We start from the raw sequence: 21,552 nt of genomic DNA on the forward strand, positions 1-21,552 counted from the left end.
AAATGAAACGTTAAAAAAAGTTTTTTTTTGTTTGTTTTTTTACTGTAAGCTATTTGAGTCGTTTTGCTGCCTTTATAAAAAAGCCCCCAAAAAACCTTTAATTTGAAAAATGTCCCTTGTGTCACTGAGAGTGTTTCATCGTTTCTCCGCTCACACGTCACTGACTGGTGTCGAGAACGCGCGTGGGTCTCGTGCCCGTCGTTATGAACTGCGCTGGCTTTGGGATGTTGTGAAATAATTATTCGTTTGTTGGACCAGCGTTTATTTAGCCCTATGTTTTAGTGAGCGTAGCTGTGAAACAGAGAGAGAGTCGACACAACAACAAAATGAATGAGCCCGAGGGACTGCGGTTCAGGAGGTTGAACAGACCTCAAATAATTACTGACGAAACCCATGAACCCCAGTACAAAAGCACAAGGTAAGACATACCTAACGTTACCTGCCTTCATTGCTTACTTGGAAACATTTGTATGCACTTGATTAATTTGCATTCAATTTAATTGATGTTAAATGTGTCCTCGTCAGATAATGTATACCATGTTGTTATGTTGTGCGTTGCAGCACTTACAGTGGGAAGGTGTTTCGTGTGACGTTACTCTCACTGGTGGCTTTCCTGCTTTTCCCACTGCTGGTCCTCATTTTCCTGATTGATTCTCCCATTCAACCAGAGGCCTTCAGGTGAGCTTTACACTCACAGAGATCTACACCTTAAGCATGGAAAACACAAGTCACAACAGTATTTCAGACATTCAGGGTGTCCTCAGGACAGTTCCTGGGAGTTTAGATAAAAACTCATGGAAGTCATACATTATCTATTTACACTTTGCTCTAAAATATTTAATTGGATAGAAATCTGTAAATGACTAAATGATGCACGTACAATAGGATATTTCTCATGCAAAGGTGTGTAATGATGTAGGTGGTTACAGAGAGGAGTACAGGTGGGACATTGTGTCACACCGCATTGCTCAGAAACCATGAGTTATTGTCATTGGTCCTACTCAATGTTTTATTGCTAAATGTCAGTTGTAAAGTTTATTACAAAATGGCAAAAAGAACTTCCTGTAACATTCTGTTGCCAAGCTGGAAATGTTGCAATTTAAAAGAAGCCCTATTTTAAAAAGTACATTGCTTTAATTGTAGAAAACCGCCTTCTTTTATACTTCATGTGTTCAGTTTTAATGGTTAAAGGATTTTTTAACCCCAAAATTAAAATGTTGTCTTAATCATCCCAATGTCTTTCCAAACCTTATAAATATTTACAATATAGCTTAACTTTTGCTTTCCACATAACTAAGCGGAGGGCGATTTATACTGCCAAGTTCCAAAAAGGAAAAATAAAACTTGAAAAGTAGTCCATGTGTCTTGAGCACTATTAAAAAAATATTTATTTTTATTTTTATTTTTACATTAACAGTGTAATGAATGTTCTATTTATTAATTAAAACCAATTATGAATTTCATCAAGTTAGTGTTTTCAAGCATTTTTAATAACTAAAGGCAGTAACAATTTAAACAATATATTTTACTTGTGAACTGTTCTTTTTAATAGTCAACTTATTTCAGATCATCAGTCGTCAAGCTCGGTAAACACTGGTCACAGACATGAAGATGGACCTTTAAGCTGATTGCTCCCCCAGTCTTCATGTTTTCGGGCCATTTTACAGTTAATTTTGACGTAACATATAGCGGTGATACAGTGTGTATGTATATGTATATATGTGTGTGTGTGTGTGAGAGAAGAGTTCAGATGCAAAAACCTCTAGTCCGTCTGACATGTTTTCTTTTAAATGAGCATTTTTTTATTTTTTTATTGGTATGAAAAAATTAAATGCAATGTGTGCAAAAACCTCTAAATCCACCTCTTTGGACAACAAGACATGGTAAACAGTTGCAAATTCACTAAAGATGCAACTGGAAATATTGCAAATGATGAAAGCAGAGTTTTACAGCAGCACAAGGAGCACTGTTGTGTTTAATTGCTACTCACGAAATCCTGTCATTGCCACTGTAACGATGGACAAACATTATAACTTGCAGCTCGGCAATTGAAATTCGGCTCATGCGCAAACCTAGACTGAGTAAACCCAGCCCGATCTGCTGCCGATTTGATTCCGCCCTGTACATTTTTCTATCCTGCTTTCGTTACAAATCTGCGGGGACCAATCACAAACTGGCTTATCCACCTGGTGCGCTATTGGCAGGTTTAATCCAATCCAATTCCTTTTAACCTCTTGACGATGCTCAATGGCTTCTTTAGTTTAGCAAACAAATCGCTCGAGTGGGTGTGAATACCACTCACTTTCATGCTTTTTTTGCACAACCTGCAAAATTCGTTCGATGCCATTGCTGCTTCTGCAAACCGCTGATCAATGCTACGAACCAACACATTTGTTGACACGTTTCCTGCCTGGAGTTTTCGCTGCAAAGTACGTCACCCCAATCGTTGGTCTGATTGGTTGAAGGACTAGCCAATTGCGTACAGAGTCATTTGAACTATGCCGGTTGATCACGCCTCGTGTGCAGTAGAAAATACAGAGCAGACTCCCCAGACTAATGTTCAATCTTAAAAGATTGAGCTTGGTCTGGTGATAGCCAGACTAACGCAAACCGCCATTCTTCTTGAAATCATATGATTCGATTCACATCTTCTGATTGGTTTCTGTGGACTTAGAGGATTTTGCAGTTCATTCAGTCGTTGTGCATGGTGCACACTAAACATTAAATAATTTCAAATGAACATAGATCTTTTTAACATAAAGATTAAAATATGACATGACAAACTTCAAACTCATGAACAGTTCATTCAGTCCATTTGCTGTTACCAAGTATTAAGGTTGCTGCTTTAGAAACAGGGGCAAGTTCTTATTTATAAAAATAAGCTTTTCTGCTTTTTCACAGTGCTTTGCCTTCTGAGAATATAGTTCCCAGTATGGATACGGTTAGAAGATGGCTGTGTCTCATGTGACCTTGTTATTTGTACACGCTGTGACTATACAAATCACAACATGTAAATAGGAAAATCTTGGCGTTATTTTGTCACTTATTGGGAGCAGTATGCTAGCTGGAGCCGTTTACCTCCAGTCTTTGTGCTAAGCTAGACTAGCGGTGGGTGCGTCAGACAGAGTTACGGCACGCACTGTGGGACATACAGGTGCCTGAAGTAGACTCGCTCCCTCGGTCAAAATCGAGGGAACGAGGGTCTGTCCATATAAACTTCCCTCGTCCACTTCACAAAGTGTAACGCACTTCAAAATGGCGGCAGGGATTCCCCAGAGGGGAAGTGCTTAGGGAAGTTTGCAAGTGCGTGTCTAAAAGTGGACTGGAACGCTGCCCTTGAGTCTCAGACCTTTTCAATGATATGTATTTTGTCAAGATTAGACAAAAATTGATTATAAAAGTTTAACTAAATGTTGTAAAATGAAACACGACACCGCACGCTAGGAGGAGGAGCCCGCTAAAAGGTTTTAAAGTACCCTTTCCATGGTAACACAATGTCTGATGTCAAAATGGTTTTCACAGGATGAATTTTGAGTTTTTAAGCTTTTGAAAAAAGATTGCTGACAATTAAGGGGTTAATTGTTGGAATACTATATTCCACTATCCTAATAATTAAGACGTTTAAATCAACTGGAGATGGTAACAATCTACATGGAAGAGGACGAGTGTCTATATTGGCCCCACACACACTGAAAGTTGGAGAATTGCAGATGCTAGTTGGGTCTTGGGTTCAGAAAGTCTCCAAAACTATGACCAGACGTCATCTATATAATTACAACTTATTTGGGAAGAATGCAATGAAAAAGCCTTTGGTGACATTAAACGATAATCTTGTGCACCTACAGTTTGCCAGGCGTTACTGGAGCTTTCAGTGGGACTGAGTTTTATGGTCAGATGAGACCAAAATAAAGCTTTTTGGAAAAACACCAGATGTGGGTTTGGCATAGACTGAACCATAGCAATGTAGTGGAGGCTACATTTCTGTGGGGCTACATTTCTTCCAAAAGACCCTGGGCAACTTAGGATACATAGTAAAATAAAATAAACATCAAGGGCCTGCAGATATAAAATCAACACCTGACTGACCCTGTCAGGAAGCTTGGTTGGATCTTCCAGCATGACAATGATCCAAAGCACGTCTCAAAATAAACCACAGAGTAGTTCACTGATCACAGGATGAAGGTTTTGCCATGGACATAGCAGTTCCCTGACCCAAACCCCATCAAAACCTGTGGGATGAGCTGAAGAAAAGAGTCCACAAGCATGGATCTCTGAATCTGGAGAGATTCTGAATGGAGGAATGGTCTCAGATCTCGTGCCATATGTTCATCAACCACATTATTTAATTTTTTTACGCATTATTGGAGAAGTTACATAGCAGTTATCTATCTTGGCAAAGGGAGTTTGCACAAAGTAATTAAATGAAGGGGTGCCAATAATAACATTTCAGAAAAATTGTTTTATGATATTTGTTTCTTTCAACTATTTGACTTTAAATAAAGGTTAGATTTTTGTGAATATTTTGAATGAAATACTAAGAGGAGAAATTGCAAAAACTAATTTTCACAGTCAGTTTTGCTCATATTAACCAAGGGTGCCAATACTTGTGAAGCCCACTGTATTTATTAATGTTTTTAATTACATTTAATTTTCTATTTTCAGTCATTTAAGTTTAAGTGTTAGTAATTTTATCTGCTTTATATATATATATATATATATATATATATATAAAATATATTTCATAATATGACTTCTGAAGACTTGGGACATTGTGCATGAGTCGTATGGACTGCTTTTATGGTGTTTTTTTTCTGTCCTTTTCGTCTTATCAGCATAAACCTCCTTTTACGTTTCACAGAAGTAAAATAATATAGGTTTGGAAATTATGAGTGTGAGTAAATGAAAGCACAATTTTCATGCATTATTCCTTTAACGCTGAATGGAAAGCTTCTTTAATCATTCTTTTATATCTCATCCAATATAGTCCTTTTGGTTCTGATCTGCTGCCACAATGTTCTTGAAAATCCAATATAAATATTCATCTTAAGTCAAGCCCCACAGTGCTTTCTCTTTTTTTTTTTAGTTCTGACAATGGTAAATAATTGATGCCTCTGCAGTTGATATGTAGGGCATTTCATCTCCTCCAGCTTTCTGCTGAAAGTTCAGTTCTTCTCAACATTTCTGAACATGAAGCTTAACTAAAGTTCTTCTTTGTTTTTCCCCTCTTGTGTTTAATAATTAGTCTCAATGAACCGCCTCTTATGACTGGCTGCTACGAGCCCAACCTAATACTCAGACAGGCAGAGCGACTGTTCGAGGAGCGGCTCATCGGCCCAGAATCCCTTGCCAATATTGGAGGTCAGTATTTGCAAAGCAATGCAGTCAAAACTTGACCTTTCACCCAGTGTGCCGCAGCTGTTTGGCAGTGTGTGCACTGAGAGATAAACTGTGGTTGCACTTGCCAAAATAGGTAAAAGTTGAGTGTGTTATTGTATTTTTGTATTGCATGCGTGCGCAATCTGAATATATATGAAGTATGAAGGAAGGAATATGAAGTATATAAGGAAGTATCAAGTTAATAAATTATTATCTGTAGATCTTAATATTGATCTTAAGCCATTAAATATGTAAAAAATGATTTGCTTTAATGACAGTTTGTAATGCCTCTAAATCATTCTTGTTTTGTAGATGTTTTTTACACTGGGACGGCTGATGGAAAGATAGTCAAAATCGAGGGAAAGAACATTCATGTATTAGCAACACTGGGCAAGCCACCATGTGGTAAGAAAACCAGCAATACTGGACTGTTTTCTCAAACACTGCGTAATGTGGTATTTCAACATAAGTGACCTTGTCTTTTGAAATGCTCAGGTTCATGGGTTTGTTGCACATGGCATGAATCTTTGTACAGATTTCAGTAACTTTTAGGAAACTCATGTGGTTTTTTTTGTGTGTGTGTTTTTTTTGTTGCTGTTCACACTTGCTAAATATGATCGGATTCCAATTGGATATGCACAAAAAATTATTTTGGACTAAACAAAGCTTTTGTCGACTGAATTTTAATAGTCACACAGTCCATGACGAACAGATCGTTAACACCTGGTCCATGTGGTAATTATGTCGGGCAGGAAATCGAAATTTTCTCCTCAGACATTATGGCTTATCAATTGAAACGCAAGTAGTAGCCTAACGTTAGCCACTTTACATGGCTGCTCGCTCTAATGTTAACGTTATCTTAGATAAATATTCGCTAATATTAGGCACATATCCAAGTGTTTGTGCGGAGTGTGGAAACAAAATTATACAGCGCTTACTTCATGACATGTTTAACTTAACATGCATTTCTCTCTAAAGTCGCATCCACTATACTGTGGAGATGAGGAGTCAGCGTCGTCAACTTCATCGTTGCAGCCAACACTCGCTAGCTTATTAATACATTTAAATGTTCAGGCAATCTCCTTGTGCTGTTTTTCCTGACACATTCATAATCATTACTTTTGCCGGTGAGCTGCAGTATTACGGTTTAACTGGTGGCTGCTATGTTGACTGACTTGTGTGAACAATCGGCCACAGATTCGTAAATTCAAAACAATGTTCATTAAAATTAAACGTTCTTACAACATGATGCTGGTATCATTGTAAAGATAAAAACATAAGTGATGCCATTACCTGGTAGAAGTATGTTTAAGAAAAAAACCCGAAATCCTAATAAAGTAATTTTTGTTATGGGATTCAAACTCATCCATCAAAATACAATCAACGGAAAATTGCTGTCGATCGAACTATTTTTCCACCACAGTAAGCGAACGGATCTTAATCTTCAAATGTTCTTTTCTGTAGCCTAATGTTTCATGATGCCACTGTGCCATGTTGCCTCACGCTCACATGCTGATATAGCCTCATCTGTGTGAACAAACAAATGACCTAAATAAATAAGCCCTCCATTGAGCTGAGTCATTACAGTTATTTTTTTTTCATTACGTGTTTTCTTTGAGCAGGAAAAATTAAAGGTTCAGTTCATATATCTGACTGCTTGTATTTGTTGACAAAATTGTATACATGTGAAGTCAAATTGAAAATTGAGGATGCAGTGCATCGTGATATCGAATCGAACTGAATCGATGACATGATAATCGCAATCGAACCGAACCGTGAGACCAGTGTAGGTTCACACCCCTAATTCATGCTAAAATGCATGTCCTTTTTTCCTATAATTTTAGTACATTTTCAATGTTAGGACAAAACAAAAATCACAAAGTATCCTTTTCACTACACACAAGTGTTTCATCTACCTTTCATTCATAACTGCCTTTCATAATGTGAGTATGTGTTATGAGTATGACTAACTCGGCTCAATAAATCAGCTTATTTATTTAGGTCATTTGTTCATTGAATACTGAGTGATGAGTATTATGTCGCACAATATTTGGGGGAGCAGCGTTTTAATGAGAACTTGTCACTCTGGTCATACAGTGTATTCAGATGAGGCTATATCTGCGTGTGAGGCACAAGTTAACATGAGCATCATGAAACATTAGGCTTCAGAAAAGCTTATTTGAAGATCAAGATCCGTTTGTGGTGGTAAAATAGTTCAATCGATAGAATGCGCCACTGTTGCGTTGCTTGTATTTTGATGGATGAGTTCAAACCCCGTTACAAGGATGACTTTATAAACTTTATAGTTTAATTGTAATGAACACACCGCACAGGTTTTTAGAATTGACGAATCTGTGGCCAATCGTTCACATCTGGCGTAAAGTTCACAACTCAACACGGTCACCAGTTAAAGCTATAATATGTACGTTTTTCGCCACCAGAGGTCGCATTTTCAAAACGATAACAAAGACGAAGCTGATGAAGTGAGAGCTGATGAAGGAGAGTGGAACGATGGGAGATGTCGTTTTCACCATCCAGAGATGTATAGAATTCACGAATTTTATAAATTATATATCAGCTAATAAATTCGTTTTTGTATTACTTGTACATTTGATCACACTATGGGGCTGTTTACACGACACCGTTTTCAAATAAAAACGTTTTGCGTTATGCGTTTTGGCCGTTTGTTTACACGACAACAGCGTTTTGGGTGCCTGAAAATGCAAAGTTTTGAAAACGGGTTTCAAAGTGCAAGTTTTTGAAAACGGTCTCCGTGTAAACAACAAAAATGTGAATCTCTGAAGATGATGAGGTCATGCACATGCGTATTAAGTGTTTAGTCTATAGTGTTGCATTGCCATCTAATGGCCTGGCAGCAGAATACAGCGTTTTAGACGTTTTCGCGGATCCGTGTGAATGGAGATCGTTTTGACAATGGTGTCGTCTGTATGCGGAAAACTCAAAGGAAAAACTTCTCCGTTTTAAGCATATTGTTGTTGTGTAAACGTACCCTTATTTATGTCATCGTAACGAATTAGCTGCCAGGAACTTGAAATGTAATGCTATATTAGCCTGTTTCTAATATGTGACTATTTGTCAAGTGATTCGGTGGGTTAATGCTGCGCAGTTTCAATTCTAAGTTTGTCGCGGAGCTCTCTCCATCTCGAAAACGCCACGCCGATATTGATCCTTGTTTTTTTTCTCCCTTTTCCCCAAGTTGATCTGTTTAAGTTTTTTTGTATTTTCTGTACTCCAATCTATAATCGTGAACCAATGATGACTCAACGACACAACAGCGGTGTGCAAGATATTGTATTATAGATATGCATACATAGATTCCTCATTAGCGGCTTACGTATAGTGGCCTGTTGAAACGGCCGCTAATGAGGATCTATGTATTGTATCTATGGTTTCTACAAGTGGAAACCGAGGATAGCGCGGATATTATGTAATTGATAGGCGACAATGACAAGGGATGAGCCATTATTAAAAAACTGGAATTTACAAATCCTTGGGAACTTTTGGGATAATGTAAGTACACAACTGCATGAAATATATCACATTGTGAAAGAGGTTTTTTAATATTTTATTACAAAAATCTTAATATGTGACTATTTAAAGTCAAATGATTCGGTCGGTTAATGCTGCGCAGTTTTTCACGTTTAAAACAATCATGCTAAAAGTATGCATGCACTTGAGCTCCTAAAGGTGCAGTAAGCAATATCTGAAAAAAGGTTGTTGATAGTGAATCGGACAAAGCAAAGACAAATCGTCCACTCATGATGGGGAGGAGAGAGTGTGAGAAAGAGGGAGATTTGAAGATTTGAGAGACATTACAAAAGAGAAAAGGTCAGGGGAATATCACTGGGAAAAAAGGTTTATGATTAGGCAAGACTTTAGCACCCGCATTAATATTAGAAAAGATTTGCAGTGCTGAAGCAGGAACGCCTGAAAACTGCCTGAAAACGCCTGGTTTCTGCTCCATGCGCGAATAACATTGGTTTTGAGTGTGTGTTGCTTGCGACTAACAACCAACTCTTGCTTGTACCTGTGTACAGTATGTTCATTTTTTGTTCTTCCTTGTCATTCGTTCATGGTCTTTGCTTTATTTTTCAATGATTCTCAGAAATAGCTTATTGCACCTTTAATTTATATTTTAAATGCTCATTATTATTGTTTAGTATTTCTCTGTAATGTAGAACAGTGTTACATCTAATATTCTTTCTCAGCCCTGAAACTGAAACCATTGTAATTAAATTAATATCACAAACGTCTGACTTGTCGACTAATGGCTTGAACCAGCCCTACCACATTACACTAATGCATGTAAAGCTCACATGCATTAATGTAATGTAACATTAAAGCACTGCATAGACAGGTTCAAATTCCTACGTTTATTTTATTACAGTAGAAGATGGCATTTTATATTGTGGATGACTGTACTCCTTTCTTTTCCCTGGCTGTGTTGTAAACTGCTGATGCTGTGGAAACAAACATAAAATGTGCTTAGAATTTTAATTGTTGACTAGCTCATGCATTTTGTTCCATCAAACACATCAAGTTATTCAATAACTGAGTTATGTTAGATATAATTGAGAATTCCAGTGTCAAATACTATTATCATTAGTGTTGAATATGCATTGTTTTGTTTTTTTTCCTGATTCAAAGGCTCTCGTGAGCAAGAACACACTTGTGGACGTCCTCTGGGAATCCGTGTGGGACCCAATGGCACCTTGTTTGTCACTGATGCCTATTTGGGACTGTTTGAGGTCAACCCTGTCACGGGTAAGGAAAGAGAATACACATTTTCTGTTTTAAAAAGTCAGTACTCATTTAAAGGGTTATAGTTCATGCAAAAAAAAAAAAAAGGAAATTCTGCCATTATTCACTAAACCGCATGTTGTTCCAAACCTGTATGCAGTTATTATTTTTCCACATAGAACACAAAAGGAGGAGTTGAGACACCACTCCTCTAACAATAGTTCACAGTGTCCACGTCTCTGTCAAGCTCCAAAAAGAACAATGCACTGTCTCGTTTTGACTTTTAGGTGAGGTCCAATCTCTGGTGAGCACAGGGAAGATGATCGGTGGTCGACGTCTGGGCTTTGTGAATGATCTGGATGTAACTCAGGATGGGAAAAAGGTCTACTTCACTGACTCCAGCAGCAGGTGGCAGCGCAGAGACTTCATGCACCTGATCATGGAGGCCACAGCAGATGGACGGTAACTGGGACATGAAACATCTGTTTTTCAGTGCATTTCACGGGTTTTCGCACTTTACAGTTTTATTGGTTGGAACATTGCGCATAGTTTCTGAATCACTGCTTGTTTTCATTGGGAATTATGTTTTAGTACAGTGACTGATGTTGCTAATTTGTTTTTTTTTCAGTGTGCTTGAGTACGATACAGAGAGCAAGGAAGTTTCCGTGATGATGGAGAACCTGAGGTTTCCTAACGGCATCCAGCTCTTCCCTGATGAGGAGTCTGTTCTAGTGGCTGAAACCACAATGGCGAGAATAAGGAGGTGATACTTGCCGTACTGTTTATATTCAGTTACTTTGGTCGTTGATTGTTAAACCTTGTATATTGTTTCATTTTTTTTAATTATTCTAATCAAAACCTGGGATGTTATTATCCCTGAACAAGAGCTATGTTCATACTGTTTTTACTATTTCTATAGTATATACTGTACACTAGTGTTCAAAAGCTTGGGGTAAGTAAGATCAAATAAAAAGGAAATTAATACTTTAATTCTGCAAGGATGCATTAATTAGATTTTTAAAATATTGCAGTTTTGAATAAATGCTGTTCTTTTTAACTTTCTATTTATCAAGAGTCCTGGAAATAATACAAAAATATTAAGCTGCACGACTGTTTTCAACTGTGATAATAAATTAAATGTTTGAATGATTTTTGAAGGATCATGTGACACTAAAGACTGGAGTAAAATTCAGCTTTGCATCACAGGAATATATTACATCTTGTATCTCACAAAAGTGAGTACACCCCTCACATTTCAACAAACATTTTAGTATATCTACTCAAGGGACAATACTATAGAAATGAAACTTGGATATATTTTAGAGTAGTCATTGTGCTGCTTGTATAGCAGTATACATTTACTGTCCTCTGAAAATAACTCAACATACAGCCATTATTGTCAAAATAGCTGCAACAAAAGTGAGTACACCCTAAGTGGTAATAGCTTCACGTCGTTTGACCATGCAAAGCCACATGTCCTATTCATCATGTTCATGTTTTTGTCTGCTTGACAGGACCATACAAATTTGTGTATCTTGTATTAGAGCAGTTCAAATTTGGTGCTTTGAGTAAAATTCTCTCATACTGACCACTGGATTTTCAACATGGCACCTCATGGCAAAGAATTTACAAGTGGACAGGCCTCGCAAGGGTCAATCAAAGAAGTTGAGTCCTCGTGCTGTGCGTCAGGTGCAGAAGCTGGCTTCAAAAAACAGACGCATGATCGTGCCAGCATTGCTTTTGAGGTTGCAGAAGCGGAAGGTCAGTTGTCAGAGCTCCGACCATACGCCACACACTGGCATCCTCAAGCGGAAAGTGGAGAAGTGCCATGTGTGCAACATCCAGCAGCTCCATGATGTAATTATGGAGGAGTGGAAAAGGATCCCAGCAACAACCTGTGCAGCTCTGGTGAACTCCATGACCAGGAGGATTAAGGCAGTGCTAGATAACAATGGTGCTCACATAAAATATTGACACTTTGGACACAGTTTTGACATGTTCACTTTGTGTGTACTCACTTTTGTTGCCAGCTATTTTGACAATAATGGCTGTATCTTGAGTTATTTCCAGAGGACAGTAAATGTATACTGCTATACAAGCAGCACAATGACTACTCTAAAATATATCCAAGTTTCATTTCTATAGTATTGTCCCTTGAGAAGATATACTAACATGTTTGCTGAAATGTGAGGGGTGTACTCACTTTTGTGAGAGACTGTATATATGTGTGCACATATATTATATAAACAAAAACTCGACAATAATATATGTGTGTATGTATATTTATACACAGATATACACACACACACACACACACATATGTATACACAATTCAGTGTATATTTATACACTAAAATAGAATACTGTTATTTTTAACTGTAATATCTCACAACATTACTGTTTTTACTTAAAGGGGTCATCGGATGCAAAATGTACTTTTATATGGTGTTTGCATATGAATGTGTCTTTGCAGTGTGTGGACACGAAAAAAAAACATTCACTCCTTTTTTTTAATCCACAAAAAGCCTAAACACTCTCAATAATCAAGCCGTTTGGATTTTCTGAGCGATGTGATGTCACATTGCTCATGCTCCGCCCACGACCACTGACGGACTGTCCCATATTAGCATATTTCCGCCCTCAGCCATTTGTATACTTTCTAGTGATGGGAAGTCCGGTTCTTTTCCGCGAACCGGTTCTTTCGGACAGTTCGATTCAATGAACCAGTTAAAAAAAAACGGTTCACCAGTTCTTTTTTACATCCTCACGTAATGACGTCAATTCGATCATCCCGGCGGATTAAACTAAATTCTGATAAAGGCATTTGTAATCATAACGTCAGTTAAATAATAGTAAACATCGTCATAATCATAATCATCGTCACATAATCATCATAAGTTTCTTACATTTACGCTTTGCAAATGAACCCTGTACAGGCGATGTGCAAAGGCGGATGTTTTACATGTCTAAACGATAGCCTATAAAAGTGAATAAACTGGTCTTCATCAATTTTATTTGATTGGTTATTAAAGAAACGTACATTTCGCCGAATTCGGCCCCTTATTTAAGTCCTCGGATCACCCGTGCTCATGTATCAGCACAGCATGCACTTGGCCGAAAGAAAGTTCGGTTTAGAGACGGTGCTATCACGCATGCGCATTACTCCAGCTCATCGGTTCTCTCTGTATCGAACGTGTCCGAAAGACACAGTTCTCGGTTCAGTACCGGTGATCAGACACGTGCGCTGAGCTGAGAAATATAGCCTGAATATAGCCTATAGTTGACAAAACTAAAAAGTCGATGCATGTCTCCAGTATGTTTAATATGTTATGTTTTGATTAACACATTATAAACATTTACTTTGCACCCTTAAAACCTTGGCAAGAGTTTATGTCAAATAGCCTATCAACGTACTTAGAAATTAAATGAGCTGTTCCTGAAAATAATGTTTTAGTGGAATAATAATTGTTTAGTTTTTACAGTCCATTCATTGTGTTTCCAATCTTTAAAATAATACAGTGAAAAGACAGTAATTATGCTCATTGTGAACAGAGCTGTTTTTGAGGAGGTCAAAAGGGTGTTGTTTTACACAACCATTGTGGAATTTTAACCAAAGTATGTTACAAACTTTATATGACGACCCTAAAGAATCACACCAACTTGTGGAAAATGTCCATCGATGACTCCTTTAAGCCTATTTTTGATCAGTGCAGCCTAAGACTTCTTTCAAAAACATTAGAAAAATCTTAACTTTTGAACCATGGTGTATTTCTATCCCTCATGGCAAGTTTCACATCTTTGACTTTAGAGATGCTCATGTTTACTTTCTAATACAAATCTGTTCTGTGCTTCACTTTCCATATATATTTCAGTAAACTCTGATTGTCCAGTGTAATTTTAAGCGTGTTCCTACCTTTGGGCTGATTCATTATCAAGTCAGCTAGAACACATCAGTTCTCCCTGTCACTTCTTTATTGCCTCACAGCTGACCTCTTGAATGACATAGTCCTCATCCACTGCTACATGACGTCTCATGTCTGCTAGAGGCACAGGCCGTTCTCCTTACCTGGATAAATGATGAGTGCATGCAGTTGCCAAGGCAACAGGCTCCATCATTAAGATTCCTGTGTGGAGAGATGCATAGCATGTTTCCTCTTACTAAAGCTAGTGTGGTCTCAGTGCTCCAGATGGTTTATTATTAATGTACCTTCCCTTTACCTCTGTACAGATAAAACGTTATCAAAATGATTCCAGTTCGCACGGATACATGGAAGCGACTAAAATTCTGTATTATGCAGGCCAGGCAAGTAATTTGATGATGTCAATCTGTAAAGAAAGACTACGCGCCTGCGCACATATATATATATTCAAACGTGCATACCTATAGACTAAACGAAAAATATGCAGGTGAGCTGCTAGAGCGCATTAAAAGTTTTCTGTTTTCTGTTAGAACGGTACGGAGCCCCTGAGGGGACCTGTGAAAAAAAATAAAAAATAGGACTTTCGCGTGCGCACGAGAAACTTTCGGTTTGCGTTATAGCGTCATTAATACAAATGTGGAAATATGGATGATGTATATATCATTTATGTTGTTGTTTGACATGTTTTGAAGTAGGGGTGCACCGATCCGACTTTTTCAGTCCCGATACCGATACCGATGCCTGGGCTTTGTGTATCTGTCGATACCCGATACCGATCCGATACTATAGTTGAATTAATAATAAACTGTATACCTTCCACCTTATACCTTCCTTGAAGAGACTAAAGGCACCAGACTTTACTAACTAAACATAACTAAGACAAAATAACAGATGTATGTAATGTGTTGAATTCTTATTTATTTAAAAAACAATTGTGCATTCAAATCGAAAATAGAATATAATCAAACTTCTTTAAATAAATGTAAAAAAAAAAAAATGTAGCAGTGGAAACAAAAAAACAGTGTATTGGTCAAACATACAATAGTAATCTGACAGTTTCCAAAAATTGTAAACATGTAAAAATATAAAGTGCAAAGTCCTGCAAACAGGAATTTAAAATGCAACATAGCAGCTGTACCTGAGAATAAAAAAATAAAAAGTTGGTCGAACAACAACTTGATCACACATACAAATAATAATAACCAAACATTGTAATGTAGTGCAGTGTCACACCACCATCACAAACATGACCTGTGAATGCTCACCTAATTAGCAATGGCAAATTTAAATGTCAGTTTTAATTATCATTATGTTTCATATTTTTAAAAATGAAAACAAAAAGAAGCAGGGTTGTGTTTTATATTTCGTGTTGTTATAAATATATGCAGTAAAGATAATCAATGTACGCGTTTGCCTGAACCACATTTATGTGGCCATTAATATGTTTAATTTTTTTTTTTTTAAATGAAAAGAGGCAGAGTGGTGTTTTATAACATACTTCGTTTTATTGTTGGCTAAAATATACATAAAGAGATGACCGGAGTAGCCAGAGCGAGCTGAGTGACGCGATCAAGAGCGCTGCTGTTCCATTTGCAGAATAACCGGACTCGCATCCTCTCGTCCTCGGGAGTTCGTTCTCCAAAGTCGAACTTGGCAAGTCCGAACTACCAAGGACGGACGCAAGTCCGAAGTTTGCGTACTTGGTATTGAGAAACGGCCTCTGGCTCGCTCCATGTTGCTTCTAGCATGCGACACACGTGAAGCTGAATGACGTAGGTTCTGCTGCGACGACAAAAAAAAAAAAAAACCTGGATCGGCCCGTGGATCTGTTATTTTTTCCGATCCCCGATCCAGCTATTTTATCAGTATCGCGGCCGATATCCGATCCTAATATCGGATCGGTGCACCCCTATTTTGAAGTGTATATTTTAGCAAAAATCTCAAGCAAGGTGCTATTAAAGACAAGACTTAGAGGCATATTTTAGTCACAATTCAAATAATTGTATTAACTTTGAATATAGGCCTACTTTTAATAAACTTTGTATTTGTATGTGTATTGATAAAAAATAAACAACAGGCTAATAATCTTCTGCTACTGAGATGAAGGAAACATTTTTTTAAAGAAGTAAAGTTCACACGATTGCTATTTATCTTGATCAAACTGCAGAATAAAATAGTCATCCTCTGCTGCAGTTGTACGGATTCTTAATGCATTTATTGCAACTACATTTCATCTTTTTCTCATCAAACAACCAGATTAACGAATGGTTCGACACAACCCGTACCGAAGAGCCTAGACAGGTCTTTCTTCTGTATAGATATACTGTAAATACAGGGTAAATGACGACTGTTCGCCTACCATGGTCGCCCTCGTCCAGTAAGTTTTAAATAATAATAATAATAAAAAATTAAGATATAAATCAATATAATTCGTTGTAAATTAAATATTTTAAACAATAGCTACAAAAAGGTAATAATTGACTGTATAGTCCTAACGTTCATGCATGAACTGTCATTCAGACTTACTGTCTAACAACCAGAGAACAGAGAACATCAGAGATATTAAAATACATACTCTTCTGAGTTTTATGATGTAGGCCTTTTTTTATTAAAATTTATCGGCCTATAATTTATATCTCAAGGATGCGCGCTTGTGCGTGGCGCACTCAGTCATGTTGAGAGGGAAACACGCATTATATTATTAGGCTAGTCTATTCAGAAATAGTGTAAAAGACCTGTAAATAAAATACAACATTAACATTATTAACACTATTAATAACATATAGGCTATGCGTATTTTACTTCCCCATAGCCAAATCCTTAAATGAATGGAATCAGAAAACAACAAGAAATGAAAAATAAGTAACCACTTATAATAATAATAATAATAAATGCATAGTAGTCTATAAAAATAGCCCATTGTGCCCTTTATCACAAACAACTTTTAGCCTATTTTAAACGCCAAGCCTAAACGAATTTAATAAATAACTAATAATAGTTATTTATTAATAGCCCCTAAATAACTAATGATCTTTGAAATGGAAGTGAATCAATCAAAAACTAACTTTAGCTGGACAATAACTTTATTCAAGAGCTGTTGTAAAGCCAAAACAATCTCTGTTACTGTAATTTCCTGTTATCACTGTAAAGCTGCTTTGAAACCATCTATATTGTTAAAAGCACTATATAAATGAAGGTGACTACTTTAACCCTGTGGTGATCTGGGATGGCCTGGTTAACAGTAGAAACAGTGCTGGGTAAAAGTAACTCCCAGATTAACTGAGGTTATGTTAATTAAAAATGAGACAATGTTGCCAAAAGATTTAGCATTTTTTGGTTAGTTTATTACAATGTATTGGAACCAGATTGGTTAAATTCCTAACAAATCCAATGTCGATAGTCTCAAAATGTTGAAACGTCATCTTGACTTGTCGGTTTAGCTGATGTATCGGTCCGTCACTGCTCATGTTCAGTTCTACATATTGAATGTTTACTTTGTTGTCTTCACAGAGTTCATGTGTCTGGCCTCAATAAAGGAGGAATGGATACCTTTATAGACAACCTCCCAGGATTCCCGGACAACATTCGACGCAGTTCTTCAGGAGGATACTGGGTGGCCATGTCTGCTGTGCGACCCAACCCCGGCTTCTCTATGCTGGACTTCCTGTCTCAAAGACCCTGGATAAAGAAGTTCATATTTAAGGTAAGCTGCCATTTAGAAGTCAAATAAAAACTTTAAAAAAAATTTTTTTATTTTTTTTTTTAAATACCAATGTTTTTTTGTTTTTTTTAAATACCAATGTTTTTTTTTTTTATATATATAAAAAGAAATGTTTTTTTAATTAATTTATATTTATCTAATTAATACTAATAGATTTTTTAACTAAAATTAATAATAAACAATGTCTGTGTAATAAATCACTTTTCAAATAGACAAATACATAGACATACGCTTGTTTATGTAGATGTTTATTTAAATACTTTAAAATTGAGTGAAATGTAACGGCAAAATCTCTTTTCAAACTGACAAATATATTTACATTTTTTGCTTTTTATTTAAGTAGTTTAAACATAGTTAAATTTAACAGTAAAATAACAAATAAATCACTTTTAAAATTGACAAATAGATTTATAAAACAAGAAAATAAATGGACCCATTTATGAAAAAAGGATCTCGAGACCCACAAGTTTCGTCATTTTGTTGCACTCCATCCGGCTGTTTTTCTTAATAGTGCAACAGTCGGTTCCGGAAGTAAAATCTGCATTCATTTTCTCCTTAGGGAAATTAAGTTTAAACTATAACTTATAAACCTTCAAAGACAGACCTACTGTGTGCTACAAGCTTGTTAATCGATGGTATTTGCCATCAGCCCCCATTATTTTAGCTTATTTTATAAAATAATCGTGTTTATCAGCAGAATTCCTGGTGAAAAACTACATCAGCCATGATGCTGAACAAAAAATCTGAAAGCAACACTCACCAGAATATCTCTTTAGCTCCGCCCACTCCCATGAAGCACTGTGAATAATCGAGTCGATCTCTCTACGCTCTTTAAAAATACTTAAACGTTTGTGTGTATATATATTTATATATAAATATATAAATGCAATGCCTCATGGGATTGTAGTTCTTTTCCTCACTAAAGCTAAGTACACAGTCTTGTACCCTTGTATTTTTGTCCGACTTTCAAAAACTTTTTTTTGCTTCAAAGCAAAATTTGTAGTGTTATGATTCACCTTGTAGCTTATTGTTTTTTTTTGTTTTTTTTATCCCTATGGGAAAAATGATAGGAAAAAATACTTCTCAAACCAGCGCCAGTGAAAAAGGTGGCTGGCACTGTTGTACTTGAGAACAATTCTTAAGTGAGCACTTCTTAGGAAACATGTTGTCTGGTTAATTAATTGCTGATTTTGATAGTAGTTTTTGTAATGGTGGTTTTACACATTCCAACTCAATATATATTTCTGAAATAGATATGCTTTCCCATGTTTTGTGTGTTCTCAGCTCTTCAGTCAAGAAACTCTGTTGAAGTTTGTGCCGCGCTACAGCCTGGTGGTCGAGCTTCAGGACGGTGGGACGTGCGTTCGTAGCTTTCACGACCCTCACGGCATGGTGGCGGCCTACATCAGCGAGGCACACGAGTACAACGGCTACCTGTACCTGGGCTCCTTCCGCTCCCCTTATCTGTGCAAGCTGGATCTGAGCAAAGTGTGAAACATGCCGGCACAATCCTGACAGATGCTCAGCTTGAGTCATTTCACTGTGGCTTCCAAACAAACAGATCCCGAAGCAATTAGCACAAGAACACTTATCAAATTCTTCCATATTGTAGTCAACATATGACCAAACACAGTCCCTTCATTTTATCCCATTCTCTTTATTTCGGTCTGACAGATGCCTGTTTTTTGTTCCATTAACCTGTGTGGGTGACTTTCTTTTTTTAGAGATGTGCGGTGCATAATTAGCTATCTGTTTTTTTGTTTTTGTTTTTTTTAAAGATGTGCCATTACTATTTTTATTTCTCTCCCTTGTGACAGAAATAGTCGTTTCTGTACTTGATTTATTTGCACCGACCATCATCTGGTCCTTAAAATAGAGCTGACAACTGTTTTTCTTATAAAGGCGCTTTGATACAAATCAAGGCGACCTATAAAAACTATAACTCCTGTGGGTGGCAGCATAAGGAAGTTGTTTTGTGGAAGTGAAACGTTATTTTCATTTCATTATAAAATTAATCTCCTGCAACATTACGCTAAAATTATTTCTGGTTTTATGAATGTTCGAATGTCTGAATGTTTTGGTTTATTTTTAATTAAGAGATTGAAGGTATTAATTCCTCATTTCATTGTTGTTTGTATATGTTGCAGAAATGAGAGCTGTGTCACTCTTGGCTGATAAATGCTGCTGGCTTTATAATATTTAGCACACCCTTACACGAGTATCTGTGTTTTCCATTCATACGTTATATGATGTCTATAATAATTATCAGCAATAATGTCATATAACAGCGGTTCTCAACTGGTGGGTCACAGCTCATTTGATATGACAATGGTGAAAAAAATAGTGCTAAATGGAAATAATAAATTAAATGAATCATATAATCTTGCATAGTTGGGAAAGCAAAATTAATTGCTTAACTTCTTTCTTTTTGCATTCCTGTAGTTTAAACAGTATAGCATGATGTTAGCAACGCCATGGTCATGGGTTCGATTCCCAGGGAATGCATGAACTGGGAATGGAGACAATGCAAGTCACTTTGGATTAAAGCTTCTGACAAAAGTAAGTCTTGTTGACATCAAAGATTGTGTGGATACTCGAGCTACACAATTAAGCGTTAAAAGATTGCGATCTCAATTCAAACACCCATGTGATCTTATTCCTAAATGACAATTTGGCTATATCTATTAAACCTTTGACAACAAGTACCAGCGAACATTCAGATCTGTGTTTTCTCTGCCACTGACCCAGAGGGAGCAGTTGTTATGTTCAGGTATTAAACAACTTCACAAACAGTTTTTGAACCACACAGTATCATTATTTCTGTCTTACAATAATTCAAATGATCACAGAAGTACTGGGATAAAAGTGTATAGTTCAGATATAAACACTGATGTCTATGGTTGAGATCAAAATAGAATAAAACACTTTTTGAAAGTAACTTGATGCTTCAAAAAATTGCATCAGTGAGTTTGTGGCAACAAGTGACTTAAAAAAAAAAATATATATATATATATATATTTGTCATCGAAAGATTTGTTAAAAAATGCAGATTCATCCAGTACTGAAACAAGTGAGCCACTGAATCATTCATTCAGACTGATATTTTTTTTTTTGTGTCAGAACCTCTAGTAAATTACTGCCCAGTTTCACAGACAGTCCCAGACTAAAGTACAGTTGTCTTGACTAAAAGCAATTTGGACTGACATATCTTAAATTATGTCAGTGCCATTGTTTTGTCTCAAGATGTGTAACAAATTTTATTCTTTAGGATAAGCCCCTCGAGATGCATCATCTCGTTTTCAAGGGGGTCCTAATACACAAAAGTTAAATAATATAACACAAGACAAAACAATATACACAAGACAAAACAAAAACAATAGTCACCTAATTCAAAACAACAAACACACCAATACAAAAATTACTTTTTTTTTTGCATATGACATTTTTTGCACACCAGTAATGTTTGTTTTGTTTTTTTAAAGCTAAATTTAGGATAATTAGCTTTTATAAACATGCCTAAGGCCTAATCCTGGCTTAATCTAAGCCCTGTCTGTGAAATTGGGCCAAGAAGTTATTTTGTTTAGTTAGTAACTAAAACAGAGGGTTTAACTTGTCGATTATTTATCTCATTGTGTTAAATAAAAATAGCTGCCTATATGTTATATAACTGAAGCTACAACAAGTTAAAGCTAAAGTTTAACAAGCTGAAGTTCAGAATAATGTTTTGTTGTTTCCTGAACAATTAACGTTAGCGTACATGAGGTTTAGCAATGC

General features: G+C 36.6%; 1 protein-coding gene across 1 annotated transcript; it reads left to right on the forward strand.

Moving 5' to 3' along the window:
- Positions 1-283: 283 nt before the first annotated feature.
- Positions 284-20,573, forward strand: apmap (adipocyte plasma membrane associated protein). Its single transcript, XM_084092363.1, has 9 exons — positions 284-418; positions 562-678; positions 5,243-5,358; positions 5,689-5,781; positions 10,045-10,161; positions 10,425-10,599; positions 10,766-10,900; positions 17,568-17,760; positions 19,063-20,573. Exons 1-9 carry the CDS (start codon positions 327-329, stop codon positions 19,270-19,272), a joined length of 1,248 nt encoding a protein of 415 aa, XP_083948489.1. The 5' UTR covers positions 284-326; the 3' UTR covers positions 19,273-20,573.
- The last annotated feature ends 979 nt before the right edge of the window (positions 20,574-21,552 follow it).

The sequence above is a fragment of the Abramis brama genome, assembly GCF_963993115.1.
Source record: "Abramis brama genome assembly, chromosome: 19".
Lineage (NCBI taxonomy): Eukaryota > Metazoa > Chordata > Actinopteri > Cypriniformes > Leuciscidae > Abramis > Abramis brama.

What these genes read in the sequence shown, in the direction of transcription:
- apmap (XM_084092363.1), top strand. Translation starts at nt 327, where the DNA reads ATGAATGAGCCCGAGGGACTGCGGTTCAGGAGGTTGAACAGACCTCAA. An exon ending in ATTCAACCAGAGGCCTTCAG is followed by an intron (nt 679 to 5,242) that starts GTGAGCTTTACA and finishes TTTAATAATTAG; the next exon opens with TCTCAATGAACCGCCTCTTA. An exon ending in ACTGGGCAAGCCACCATGTG is followed by an intron (nt 5,782 to 10,044) that starts GTAAGAAAACCA and finishes CCTGATTCAAAG; the next exon opens with GCTCTCGTGAGCAAGAACAC.